Below are 13,257 nucleotides of genomic sequence, written 5' to 3'. Positions count from 1 at the left end.
TTCGGGAGCATTTCTTACACAAGCCATAGCGATATTTTACAAACATGTATTTCGCACGATTTCACGCACGCTCGCAAAAAGCTCACGCAGTGTACCATTAGCAACACACACTACAGCTAGTGCCGGTCGCTCGGCGTCCTCTAAACATGGAATGTTGTGTATGGACGGATGCACGCAATGCACTTAACACTTTGTATCAAAGTACGGGTACAGTGGGATAAAGAGTTCAAAATATTTGTCGGCTGATTATCACATTTGCGTTATGAATCGCTTACTAGTCCCGAAACTGCAGTTGGAAATACCAATAGTAGTTCAATAGGCGTTTACTGTAAACGCTCGCATAAGAACAATCGCTTTTTTGTCAGAGCTGAAAGCCATTTTTACTTTATCCCGCTTGACAATACAGCAATACACTTATCCTTATCAACTACACTAAACTATGCGTTTCATGTGCAACTCTCGGACGGAACGTTCAGCAAAATGCTCGGAATGGAAGCCTGTACACTCCTGATCGGACCATGAAACCATTCGTCCATGCCACTGGGACGGGCAGTATAGCATCAAAGATTCATCGTCCAAAGCTACAGAGTAATAGCTGGCCACAGTCTCTCGTGTTAAAGGGACACTCCCACCTTAACATTAGTTTTGAGTTGAGATAGCCAAATTGGTGGCCATGGCCTGCAAATACCGGTTTGGGCACTCACAACATCGACAAATGCTTTAATTCGGAGATATGGAATTTCAAACTTGCAGTTTTGGGATTCTAAGGGGCTAGTGCATTGGTATGCCCCCTTAGAATTTGTGACGTCAGCGGAGATCTAACGATTTTTAAATCTTTTACTAAAACGTTTGGTAGCACGCGGTGGTATATGCTGCTTTGCGCGCAACAAATGCCGCACTTTCAAATAAAGTCGCTAGGAACAGCGGAGATCCCAAAAAGTAAACAAAAGTAAAAGTCTAATATCTTGAAAACCGGTGAATATTTTTCGATGAAATTTGGTAGATATTCGTTTTCGCTCTTTCTGAACCGAGCGACATCACTTTCGTGCCAATTCATTAACTTTTTTGAAGGTGGGAGGGTCCCTTTAAGTGGTCAGATCTTCAAACGGTACACAGATCGAAGGAGATTCTCATTTTCAATGCGGCGCACGTTGGCTATGTCGGCTCAGCTTACAAGTGTGGCCTCCACTTCGAAGTTCACTCTGTGCTCACCAATGCGCGTTACACTCGCTGGCCCACTCCCCCGCCTCAGACGGCGGCCTCCACAGAGCCGGTGGCGTACTGGGGAGTCGGCTCGATAATGTCCAGGTCGCCGGCCGGGTAGCGGGTGTCGATGATGCGCCGCGGCTCGTCATCATACTGACCCAGCATCTCGCGCGAGCCGTACGTGACGGGCACCAGGCCGCCGGCGTCCAGCGGCTGCTTTGACTGGGTCGGCTGCTGCAGCGACGTGTCCAGCACCTCCATCTGGTACTGGTAGCGCGACGGGCGCCGCTCCCACTCCTGGGGCAGCGTCGTCACGCGCGAGCCGAAACACTTGTGACCGAACTTGAGGATGAGGATGATGACCACGACGACGAACAGGGTCAGACAGGCCAGCGGCGGCCACGCGGGGAACACCATGACTGAGGCTCGGCAGCGGTAGCCTCTGTGTCCGTTGATAGTACGCTACTTTGAGCTCGTTCACAAGCTTGGGTTACAACTGCGGCACCGAGCGTTCCTCCTAACACTACACCGACACTGCTTTCCAAAGTTATCTCACTCGCAGTCCTCTCTGAACGTCTGTGTTAGTCTCTGACCACACCACTCGGCGAGCAGCTCAGTAGTCCAGCGGCTGGGCGTGCTTCGGCGACATTATAAATAACGGCAATGCCCAGCGGTTCCCGGTTCTCGGATCGCGAATGTACTCCTTGTACCTGGCGGAACACACAGACAAGCGTGTCAGCATAAACAAGCAAATATAAAACAAGACGACTCGGGGAATTTAAACAATGAAACAATTAAGACAATGAAAATATGTCAGGACTAACACAAATTACGCGACATAGGTATTCCTGTCATTCGCTTGTCAAGTGTGTTCCATACCACCTCCCCTCTTGATTGACCCCATGCGTCCCTTGTCCCTCTCACTCCCCTGTTCCCTTCCTTTCACCCAGACCCGGCCGCGCGGCCTACCTGGGGCAGCAGCAGCAGCAGACGAAGTTTGTGAAGGCGAGCAGCAGCAGCAGCGACAGGCTGATGCCCAGGCCGATGTAGAAGCCGCTGAAGTCGTCCCAGGCCGGCGGCGAGTAGGCGGGGTGGCCCGGCGGGTAGATGGTGATGTTGTTCGTCTGGACGCTCATCCTGACATCACGTCAGACGGCCGGCCAGATCTCCACCGGCCACCTGCCCGACAGATATCGCAATGTGGGTAATCGTCTGGGTCATATCACTGGGGCCTGTGTAGTGTGAGCTGTCTCGTTACAAACGATTGACTTTCGCGCAACAGCGAGGTTTAATACCACTGCAGTATGATAATCGTTTTAATATTCATCAGAATTTTAAGTTTTAGTTGCATTTGATGCCAGAGGCCAGAGAGCTTATGTAATTGCCCCGAATAGTGAAGAGTGTATTTAAACACATAGAAGTCGTATTTACACATTTATAAACACATTTGGGCGAATGTAGGAGCGTGAAGTAGGTAGATTTTACATCCTTCTGGCCCTCTCCACCCCCTCCCATACACACAACGCTGAACGCTGACATCCCAGTAGTTGATTTTATGTAGGTGTATCATTATGCATTTTTAAAAGCCGACTTATTTGTTAGAATCGTAGGAACATCGCCAACTTTGATATACTCACGAGCGTGAAATTTGAGTTCGCATAGCATTTGTAAGCAGTGAGCATTTGAATCTGAACGAGACGTATTTGAATGAATGCTCAGGGCAACGCCCTTTCCTTGCAAACGATTGCCCGCCTGTTCTGCCTATGTGTGCGGCTCAAGGTCCAACACTTGTCGATTCCCAACAGTCCACCACAATAAGATATCATTACTTAGTCAATTATATCTCTTACCGTTCTTACAGGAGCAGCAGCGACCCGGTAGTCGTTCGTGGCGCACAATGGCTCCTCACTCCCCACCGTGCCGCCGCCCGCCGTCGCACGCGCGCTCACCTGAGGCCAGTCGCGGCGGACGTGTGACGTCACGCCGGGCAGGTATGGCGGACGGCCGTACACTGGTTGCGCCTCGCCCGACCGACAGGTGACCGCCGTACACTGGGTGCGCCTTGTGCGGCCGGCAGGTGAGCGCCGTACACCGGATGCGCCGTCTCCGACCGGTAGGGGAGCGCTCGGAGACACCGAGAGGGGACATAAACGAACGCACGTCTGCACTTAATTATCTGCACTATATGCAATTGTGCAGGAAAGTGGCGACTGACGGCAGCGAGAACAATGGTGTTGCCAGTTGCCACCACCCATACCAGTGCTTCCTGTCAGTTGCTTTGTTATCCGAAAGTCAATAAGGAAAAGTGGAAGATTGTTCTCGCGAACGCTCAAGTGCAAGGTAAACGCTCAACACAAAACCTTGGACCCGAGAGTGAATTACCTTGCGATAGCGACAATGTCTCATTTCGTTTTCCATGGCACGGTCAGGCGTCTGTGGGTGCAATACGCCCATAGCCCCAGGATCAAACTTTCAAGAATGTTAATGAACCTGAGGAGGAACATCGTCCTCCACACGAGTCACATACCGGTGACGAAAGAAGGTCCCAAAAATTAAAATGCGCACATCTATTATGCACATTCCACAGCATGCGCACAAGCACGTGTAAACTTTTCGAACCAAACAAATTATAAGCAGGCATATCGTCTCGCAGCTACCAACAGCACGTCTATTTTGCGATTAAGATGCAGCACAACTCTGGATTAACTACTATCAAGTAGGTATATTTATCGTTTTTCTATATCAAATACATGATTGAGGCGTACTATTGCATCTGAACTGGCTTCATCTACAGCACAAACAAACGATATGATAGATTCAGTCCGCGCCACAAGTCGATACACCACCAGCCACCACGGCTCGTCACACTCACAACCGGCAACGAAAACCTGAACAGACAAACAAGCGTCGTACCACGAGCACATACGACAACTAAATAATGTAGGTAACTGAGTGAACGCTGACACGTTATTATGCTACAGCAGGCAAAAGAAACAAGTTACAGCAGGCAAAAGAAACAGTGAAACCAAACTGGCGCAAGGGAATCAACGGCACCGGCTTTTGCCCGCCCGTTGTCAAGGCAACTGGCCAACGGGCTGGCTACAGAACAGGCTCCTCGCCGATCTGATGCTTCCTCCATCCGTGCCGTTTCAGATGTTTCTTTTCCTTGAAGGTGGCGCCGCACGCCTCGCAGATAAACTTACGCTCATTGGAATGTACTGTTTGCTCGTGGACTCGCTTGGAGCTTGACGCAGCGAATCCCTTTTGGCAAAACTGGCAGCGAAAGGGGCGTGCACCGCTGTGGCCCCGTTTGTGTACCTTCAGGTGGCTCTGGTACATGAACATCTTACCGCACTCGTCACACTGGAACGGCCGCTCTCCGGTGTGAATGCGCGCGTGCACCACCAGGTTGCCCTGGATGCTGAACCGCTTGCCACACTCGTCGCACTGATAGGGTTTCTCTCCGGTGTGCGTGCGGTAGTGCATCTCCAGACTGGCGTACGAGAGCATCGCCTTGCTGCAGACGGGACAGACGTGGTCTCGGCGGCGGCCGCGCGCGTCCAGCTGCGGGGGAGGTGCGTGGCGGCCGCGCGGGGGCGGCACCGGCAGCGCCGGCCGGCTCTCCAGCACCGCCTCCACCTCCACCTCCGCAGCGGCCGACGACATGGTCGGCGACGGGGCGCTGCCCTCCGTCGGCGGCCCGCCGTCCGCGCGCAGCTTGCACTGGTGCATGCCGAGCCGCCACGTGTTGACGAAGGTGATGCAGCACGTGTCACAGCGGTACGGCCGCTCCTTGAAGTGGCCGGCCTCGTGTTTGCGCATGTTGCCGCTGTCGTTGCAGGTTTTGTCGCAGAAGCGGCACAGGTACGGTCGGACGCCGGCGTGCAGCCGCCGGTGGCGCTGCCAGCCGGAGACGGAGCGCAGCTGGCGGCCGCACACGTCACAGTCCACAGGCACCACCGGCGCCTGGCCAGAGTTGGCGTTCGGCTCGCGCTTCGGTGACGGCTCGCGGGGCGGCCGCGCCGCCGCCAGCTCTGCGGCGGCAGCCAGTGCCGGCAGGCCCGACCCGCTCAGCTCCATCGGAATATTTTCACTGTCCAGTATCATCGTCTCCTTGGACTCAGCAGGAATCTCAGTACTCGTGCTCTGCCCGGCCTCAGTCATGTCCATACTATCGCCAGCCTCGTCCGAGTTCTCCTGGGACCGCGCCAATTTACAGCGGTGCGCGCGCTGTCGAATCGCCGTCCAGAAGGTGATGGTGCACGTGTCACAGCGGAACGGCCGTTCCTTGAAGTGCAGCTGCTCGTGCTTGCGCAGATTGCCGAGGTCGTTGCAGCGTTTCGGGCAGTAGGTGCAGATGTGCGGCCGCTCGCCGGAGTGCATCCTCTGGTGGACGGCCAGTTTGGTGGCGCTGGAGAGCACCTTCCCGCACAGGCCGCACTTGAGTGACGTCACCCCGGACGTGGAGGGGCCACGGCTCGGGCGGGTGCGCCGCGCTCCCTCCGCCATGTCCTCCTCGTCCATCACCGGGTATTCCTCGGGAGAGTCCTCATCCTCCGTCGCCGCCGTCGTGACGAACCGGGTCCGCCGGCGGCGGCGCCGGCCGACGGTGACCTCGGCCGGCGGCGGCGGACTGGCCCGGGGCTCCGGCGGCGGTCCGTGCTGCCGACCGTGGTGGGAGCGCAGCCGACCGGCCGAGGTGAACGCCTCCGAGCACACGGCGCAGGCGAACACCAGTCGCTCGCCCGAGACCAGCACGGTGCCGATGGCCAGCAGCTCCGACTCGGATCCGTCCGGCGGCGGGACGGTGACGGCGCCCTCTCCGCCGCTCCGAGCCGCGTCCGCTGAAACGAGCACAAAGGGCTGATCAGACGGGAACTCAACGACATCCGGTGAATGACCATAAGAACCGCTTTGCAATATTAAATGGTACCTAAACACAATGAATCAGCGTACGAGAACAAATTAACGACTGGTAGTCAAAAACGAAAAAAGTAAATGGACAATGTGTAAACTTGAAGTCAAATACAAGAAATGAAGTTCGTTGATCACAGCAATCAAAACGGGCACCCAAAAACGGAAAAATAAACAAAAACAACACATTGGTGTTAAGGATTCTGCAGCATATTTCAAAGCTAAGAACAAAGAGAACATAAACGAAAAACACCACAACAGTGTACCTTAGAGTGAGTCGATTTCAACGGGTTGTCACGCTGGTTTCATCAATTGAATAATGTGGGTTGTGTTCAGCGGCCACACCCACTAAAGAAACGCTGTCTCCTTACCACTGTCGGCTGAAGGTGCAGCGCCGTTCCCCTCTGCGGATGGCGTGTCCGTGCCGGGTGCGGCTGCGGAGCTGAGGCTGCACGCTGCCGGGTCACAGGTGACAGTCAGGCCCTCCGACCCCTCGCTACTCTCTGCCACCGACTGCCCGGTCCCTCTCAGGCCTTCCGAGCCCTCCGTCGTCTCTGCCACGGTTTGTCCGGTCCCTCCCGGAGCGGCTGTGGCGCTTACTGTCGCCGATGGATCGGACGGGGGTCCGACCGCGGATGGGGAGCGCTCTTTGACCGGATCGGATGCTGCCGCGCGTCCACAGGTACCGTCAGCGCTAGTCAGCCCGGGTCCCGCGCAGGACGGAGCGGCATCCGACTGCTCCCTGGCAGCTGACACTGCAGCTGAAGCTGCCAAAGGTGCCGAATTAGCCTCAGGGGCCGTTGGCTGCTGTTCAGCATCCACATGCTGTGTCAGTGTGGCCACCGTAGTCAGGGAGGGACCAGCCTCAGTCGGCGGACCGCCATCTTCCGCCATCTTCAGTTTAGCAGGAACCCAAGCTGTTTGTGCCACAACATCAGAGACAGCTACCCCCTTCACTGATGACTTGTTGCCATGCTCAGTTGTCACTGCTAAAGCTAAAGTCCCTGAGTGATTAGAACCTTCCACCAGCCCTTCTACAATTGCTACATCAGAGCCATTATTGCGCATCTTGACTTGTTGCTGCACTCCCACAGGATGAAACTCAGCACACAGTCCATTTTCCAACACTTCTGAGGCAGTGATACTGGTAGCATCCATGCATTCTTGACCATCCACCATCTTCAGTGTAGGTGGGTCTGGACCTTCTACTCCCAGTGCACATGTTGTTACAGATGAGACAGTTGAGTCTCCTGGTGAAAATGGTGCTGGATCACCACTTGACATGGCAGTTTTCACACTGAAATAAAATAAAAGGGGAGGACTTTCAACACGAAGTTGCTACAGCCTACAATCGATAAGTTACTCCTCTTTCCATAAGTCACACTTCAACCAACAGCATCAATACACATTGATGCTGTTGGCATCAATACACATCAATCACATTGCATCAAGATGGTTTACTGACTCTTAGGTGATACAAAAATAGCCTAGACTTAGTGTTAAAACTCAAAAACGTCATTTTTTGGACAGGAAATCCACCCTTTTTACTAGTGCTAGGTAACTGAATTTTTATTTTTTGGTAGAAAGGTATCCTCAGCACAGCTCACTAGCACTAGCCAGACCTCACTGCTGGCATATCCCAGTCCTCTAACTGAGCATCTGATCTGAATAAGATTACATTAGGATCTGCCTGCACAGCACAGCTGCCTAGCACCAGTATCCTAAGATTTTTTGGAGTGATTTACTAACATAGCAGTAGGAAATTAAAAGGAGTGATTTACTGAGTTTACACAAGGAAGGCAGTGACACTGTTTTGGATGACCTGCTTTCTAGTAACTACCATTGGTAAATAACTGGGGCTCTTTTTACTATTTTAGATAAGCAACAAATTCTGGAATCTGGCAGTGCCTTAAAAGTAAAATACCAAGCTCATTATGTTATTTCAGAATTCAGCCTTTCTAATTATTCAAAAATATATTTGTGTCCTCTTATGAATCAACTTGTTACCAGATTTATGTGCAATAATCCAACACATTTGCTTAGTAGGTATACTCCCTTGACCGCTGCTGTGACAAAATGATGGGTCCTTTTTTGCCACTCTGTAATATCCTCAAAATGTAGGATCCTGATCTGATGATAAAATGTCCATGCCAAAAAGCTCTGACCGTAGACTGTAGTCAAGACTTCAGCAGTGAATGAGCGGCAACTCTTTGTGCAATGTCTGCATTATTGATGCCATAGTCTGTACCTATTTAATCAAAGTAGTGGAATCTGTATACTAACATTTAACACACTGCTACAAAAATAATTAAATTTCTGAGTTCAACTCTAGAGACTGAAGGCCCTCCAGCAGTGATCAGCTTCACTAAACTATCATTACATATCATTCATCAAAGTATCATATTGATATCATTACAAGTACCTCAGAGCTATGGGCTATGGCCTCTGGCACTGATCCACTTAGCTCCAGGGTTGGCTGATTTCAGCCAGGGCCTGGTTTAAACCATGGTTTAAACTGGCTGGCATAAATTAATTCATACCACACTGGTTATCAACACTTTTCCATGTAATAAGAATGTAATAAAAGCCACTTACGGCCTTTAGTTGTTAAGTGATTTAGAAAGCTGTCACAGGATGTTTACTTTTTACCATGAAGAGAGAATTTTTCATTAGTTTTCTTGAAAATTCATCAGACTAAAAACTGACTGAATGTTTTGCTTTCCAATTTGCATGGGAAAAATAAAATACACCATGACAATGCAGAATGGCCGGTAGGATGACAGTTTTACCAGTCATATTTTTTAGAACAAACTTTGCATTTAGCATAGCACTGCTCAAATCCACAAAAGATTATACATTCAAATTGAGTGAGAATCATTCAACCAAACATGTAGGGTGGAGGACTTATGTCACCAACTTGTATTATCGACAAATGTTAGGTAGTTTCTGGCAGATTGTTATTCGGAAACAAGATGGCTCTTTTTATATTAAAAAGTAACGCCATGATGCTTGGCAAGCATTTCCTAAGCTCGTAAGTTTTTTTACTACTGATGTTGGTTACTCATTTGGCTTTTATAAATTTCTACTGGTTTTAACTGGCTAAAATCAATAGAAGTCACTGACTGGCATAAATTCAAGTTCAGCCGGCTGAAACCCAACCCTGCTTAACTCACACTGTCATAGCTTCAGCCCTACCAGCCGCTTATTGTAATAATCAGGTTATGGTAATTACGTTTTATCATCTCTTTCAATTAAAATAGTTATCTAACCATAACTACCGGGCCCGAAATGAATTTTTGGCTGTTTACCTTCGGACAACTTCGGCGAGTTTTGGCGCACTAATTTTGTCGACAAGTTTGTTATCTGCCAGCAAGGTTTAGTAATTATTTCACTCAGTAACATTTTGTCAAAAATTTTACGTCATAGCATCCATTATGTCTTTTTATTTAGAGCGAAGGCGCGTACAGGGGTGGATTTTTATATTAAGTTGGGGTTGCACGTGCAACCCCAACTTTGAATTGTGCAACCCCAACATCGGTTTGTGCAACCCCAACTTTACAACTGAAATAAATCGGCGGGCGACTCGAATGGTGCCGCCCCCATAACCCTGAGCCATCCCAAAGGCCAAAACTCTGCCACCCGTTGACTTGGCACCATCTTTCAAAAGAGCCCTACCCATCATGTAGGCAATAGTCACCCCTCAACTATCTAGTGTAGTTGCCGCCTCCTCAGACCTGAAACGTAGGTGCCGCTCCCTCGAATGTAGGTGCCGCCCCCTCGAATGTAAGTGCCGCCCCTCGAATGTAGGTGCCGCCCTCTCAAATGTAAGTACCGCCCCCTCGAATGTAGGTGCCGCCCCCTCGAATGTAGGCGCCGCCCATTAAATGTAGGCGCCATCCCCTCGAATGTAGGTGCCACCCCCTTGAATGTTGGTGCCGCCCCTCAAATGTACCTAAATGCCGCCCCTCGAACGTAGGTGCCGCCCCCTCAAATGTAAGTGCCGCCCCCTCAAATGTTAGTGTCGCCCCCTCCCTCGAATGTAGATGCCGGCCCTCCTCGAATGTAAGTGCCGTCCCCTCCAATGTAGGTGCCGCCCCCTCGAATGTTGGTGTTGCCCCCTCGAATGTAGGTGCCGCCCCCTCAAATGTAAATTTCGCCCCCCCCCCCAAATGTAGGCGCTGTCTCCTCGAATGTAGGTGCCGCCCCCTCAAATGTTAGTGCCGCCCCCTCAAATGTTAGTGCCGCCCCTTCGAATGTAGATGCCGGCCCTCCTGGAATGCAGGTGCCGCCCCCTCAAATGTTAGTGCCGCCCCCTCGAATGTAGATGCCGGCCCTCCTCGAATGTTGGTGCCGCCCCCTCAAATGTACCTAAATGCCGCCCCTCGAATGTAGGTGCCGCCCCCTCGAATGTAAGTGCCGCCCCCTCAAATGTTAGTGCCGCCCCCTCGAATGCAGATGCCGGCCCTCCTCGAATGTAGGTGCCGCCCCCTCAAATGTTAGTGCCGCCCCCTCGAATGTAGGTGCCGGCCCTCCTCGAATGCAGGTGCCGCCCCCTCAAATGTAAGTGCTGCCCCCTCGAATGTAGATGCCGGCCCTCCTCGAATGTTGGTGCCGCCCCCTCAAATGTACCTAAATGCCGCCACTCGAATATAGGTGCCGCCCCCTCAAATGTCAGTGCCGCCCCCTCGAATGTAGATGACGGCCCTCCTCGAATGTAGGTGCCGCCCCCTCAAATGTTAGTGCCGCCCCCTCGAATGTAGATGCCGGCCCTCCTCGAATGTAGGTGCCGCCCCCTCAAATGTTAGTGCCGCCGCCTCGAATGTAGGTGCCGGCCCTCCTCGAATGCAGGTGCCGCCCCCTCGAATGAAGGTGCCAAGCCGCCCCCTCAAATGTTGGCCCCGGCCACTTATGCATAGGTGTCATCGGTCATCCCATAAAATGTAGGTGCCGTCCCTTCGAATGTAGATGGCACCCCCTAGGGTGTAGTCGCCGCCCCCTAAGGCATAGTTGCAGTGCAGCCCCCTCAAATGTAGGTGCCACCCCCTATGTGTAGGTGCCACCCCTTGAAATGAAGGTGCCTTTCCCTCACATGTAGATAGATGCCGCCCCCCCCCCATGCGTGGGTGCCGCCCCTCAAGTTAGGGTGCTGCCCATAAAATGTAGGTGCCGCCCCCTCTAAGTGTAGGCGCTGCCGCCTCAAGTGCAAATGCCATCGCCGCCCCCTCTAATGTAGGTACTACCCTCCTCTCAAGAGCTTGAGCTGTCACAAGGCCGTATAGAGCTGTCGGACATGCAAAAATGACCAGTTAAAAACAATTGTGATTTCGATTCCTGATGCGCCGCTCACCGCTCAGTGGGGGGTGGGGGTGGTGCCCAGTGGAGGTCGCAGGGGGCATCAGGGTCATGCCCCCCCCCCAAAGACAAATCATTGGCCATCATATAATTTGCCCCTTAAACAACCGATGGGCCCCGATGGGCGTACGGGCCCTGGCTCTTACCCGATTGTCACGAGGCTCAAGAAACCAACGCCTGGTATTATGTAACAGCCCCCATACCGGTCTTTGAGTATCCTGACTTCTGAGGGCGCTTCAGTGGCCTTCAAGGGCCCACCTTGACCGAGTGCCCACCTTGACCGATGAGGGCCCACATCGACCGATGAGGGTCCACATCGACCTCTCAGGGCCCTCCACTGGCCTTTGAGGGCCCGAAAGCGGCATCAGGAGTCCCCAACCGGCCTTTGAGGGCACCACACAGATCTCTTGATGTGGCCTCATTTCTGTCTCTGGGGTTCAGGACTGACCTTTGGGTGCCGGTCACTAACAACCCGCATCGACCTCTGAGGGCCTCAAACTGGCCTTTGAGGGCCCTGTACTGGTCTCGAGGGACGAGGGCTCCCAAACTGGTCTCTGGGGGTCCACGCCTCTAATGGCCTCATTTCTTTTTCTTTGGGCCCAGGACTGGCCTTTGGGTGTCCCCGAGGGCCCGTACTGACTTCTGAAGGCCCGATGCCGGTCTCTAAGGGTCCACATCGGCCTCTGAGGGCCCTATGCTGACCTCTGGTGTCCAACACCGACACATGCTGGTCTTTTAGGGCCCCACACTGACCTCTGAGGGCTCCACGCTGGCCTGTAAGATACCACACCGTCATGTGAGGGCTCACGTCGGCCTCTGATGGTTCCAAACTGCCCTTTGAAGGCTTTGTACTGGTCTCTGAGGGCCTCACACTGCCGGTACGGACCCACGCTGGTCTTTTGAGGGTCCAAACTGGTCTCTGACGGCCCAAACTGGCCTCCTAGGACCCAACACCGTGGCTTCGGATGGCCCAATTTCTGTCTCTGGCGGACAAAGACTAACCCTTGGGCACTTCTGAGGGCCCGTACTGGCTTCTGAAGGCCCGATGCCGGTCTCTTTGGACCAACATTGGCCTCTGAGGGCCCATCCTGGCTTTTGAGGACGCTCTGTCCGGTCTTTTAGGGCCCATACTGACCTCTGAGGGCTCCACGTTGGCCTGTAGAAATCACACTGGCCTCTGAGGACCCACGTCGGCCTCTGATGGTTCCAAACTGACCTTTGAAGGCCCTGTACTGGTCTCAGAGCCCAGAGGGCCTAAACTGGCTTCTAAGGGTCCCAAACTGGTCTCTGAGGGCCCAAACCGGCCTCTAAATGTCTCACACCGGCTGCTGATAACCCCATTTCTGTCACTGACACCCAAGGCTGGCCCTTGTCCCTTGGGTGCCTCTGAGGGCCCCGTACTGGCTTCTGAAGGCTCTATGCCGGCCTCTGAGGACCCATGACGGTCTTTAGGGGCCCTGTGGTAGTGTGCTCCTCGATTGTCTCCCTGGAGCCGCCTATGCGATGACTTGCCCGCCGGCGCATGGGACGGCTGTCTTGACAGACGTGCCGAAGGCTGGGGTCAGCGGGCGCGGTTGGAATGTGGACCAGTCTTGTTCGAGACACAATGCAAGCGGGAGCCCTACTGTCGCTTATAACAGGGCTGAACTCTGACTGGACCCCACACTGGACTCTGAGGGCCCCAAACTGGCCTCAATGGGCCCCAGCCGGTCTATGGGGTCTCTACACCGCCACTGATGGCCCTATTATGGTCTCTGGGGTGCCAGGTTAGTCTGGTCCCTGAGG

The 13,257-nt window shown here is 53.1% G+C and overlaps 2 protein-coding genes across 5 annotated transcripts; both read right to left on the bottom strand.

Annotated features, from left to right (window-relative positions):
* Positions 1-30: 30 nt before the first annotated feature.
* LOC122387927 lies at positions 31-3,189 on the bottom strand. Its single transcript, XM_043378591.1, has 3 exons — positions 3,057-3,189; positions 2,176-2,385; positions 31-1,916 (listed from the first exon to the last, which is right to left on the bottom strand). Exon 3 carries the CDS (start codon positions 1,621-1,623, stop codon positions 1,249-1,251), a length of 375 nt encoding a protein of 124 aa, XP_043234526.1. The 5' UTR covers positions 1,624-1,916; positions 2,176-2,385; positions 3,057-3,189; the 3' UTR covers positions 31-1,248.
* Positions 3,190-3,902: 713 nt separating this feature from the next.
* LOC122387926 (zinc finger protein 841-like) lies at positions 3,903-9,494 on the bottom strand. 4 transcript variants are annotated; one of them, XM_043378587.1, is made up of 3 exons: positions 9,429-9,494; positions 6,492-7,417; positions 3,903-6,050 (listed from the first exon to the last, which is right to left on the bottom strand). In XM_043378587.1, the coding sequence occupies exons 2-3, from the start codon at positions 7,402-7,404 to the stop codon at positions 4,306-4,308; spliced, it is 2,658 nt and encodes an 885-aa protein (XP_043234522.1). In that variant the 5' UTR covers positions 7,405-7,417; positions 9,429-9,494; the 3' UTR covers positions 3,903-4,305. The 4 variants fall into 4 exon arrangements, with proteins under 4 accessions (XP_043234522.1, XP_043234523.1, XP_043234524.1 ...); XM_043378588.1 differs by having other exon boundaries at positions 9,294-9,445; XM_043378589.1 differs by having other exon boundaries at positions 9,390-9,436.
* Between the last annotated feature and the right edge of the window lie 3,763 nt (positions 9,495-13,257).

This window comes from Amphibalanus amphitrite, unplaced genomic scaffold, assembly GCF_019059575.1.
Source record: "Amphibalanus amphitrite isolate SeventyFive unplaced genomic scaffold, NRLGWU_Aamphi_draft 000303F_arrow, whole genome shotgun sequence".
In the NCBI taxonomy this organism is placed as follows: domain Eukaryota; kingdom Metazoa; phylum Arthropoda; class Thecostraca; order Balanomorpha; family Balanidae; genus Amphibalanus; species Amphibalanus amphitrite.
Note: the sequence above shows the minus strand (reverse complement) of the source record. Positions and strands in the feature narration are given on the sequence as shown.

Excerpts from the sequence above, each read along its gene's own strand:
- LOC122387927 (XM_043378591.1), bottom strand. The coding sequence starts at position 1,623 with ATGGTGTTCCCCGCGTGGCCGCCGCTGGCCTGTCTGACCCTGTTCGTC.
- LOC122387926 (XM_043378588.1), bottom strand. Across the intron at positions 6,051-6,491 it reads TGCACCTTCAGCCGACAGTG|CGGACGCGGCTCGGAGCGGC; the intron begins GTAAGGAGACAG and ends TGCTCGTTTCAG.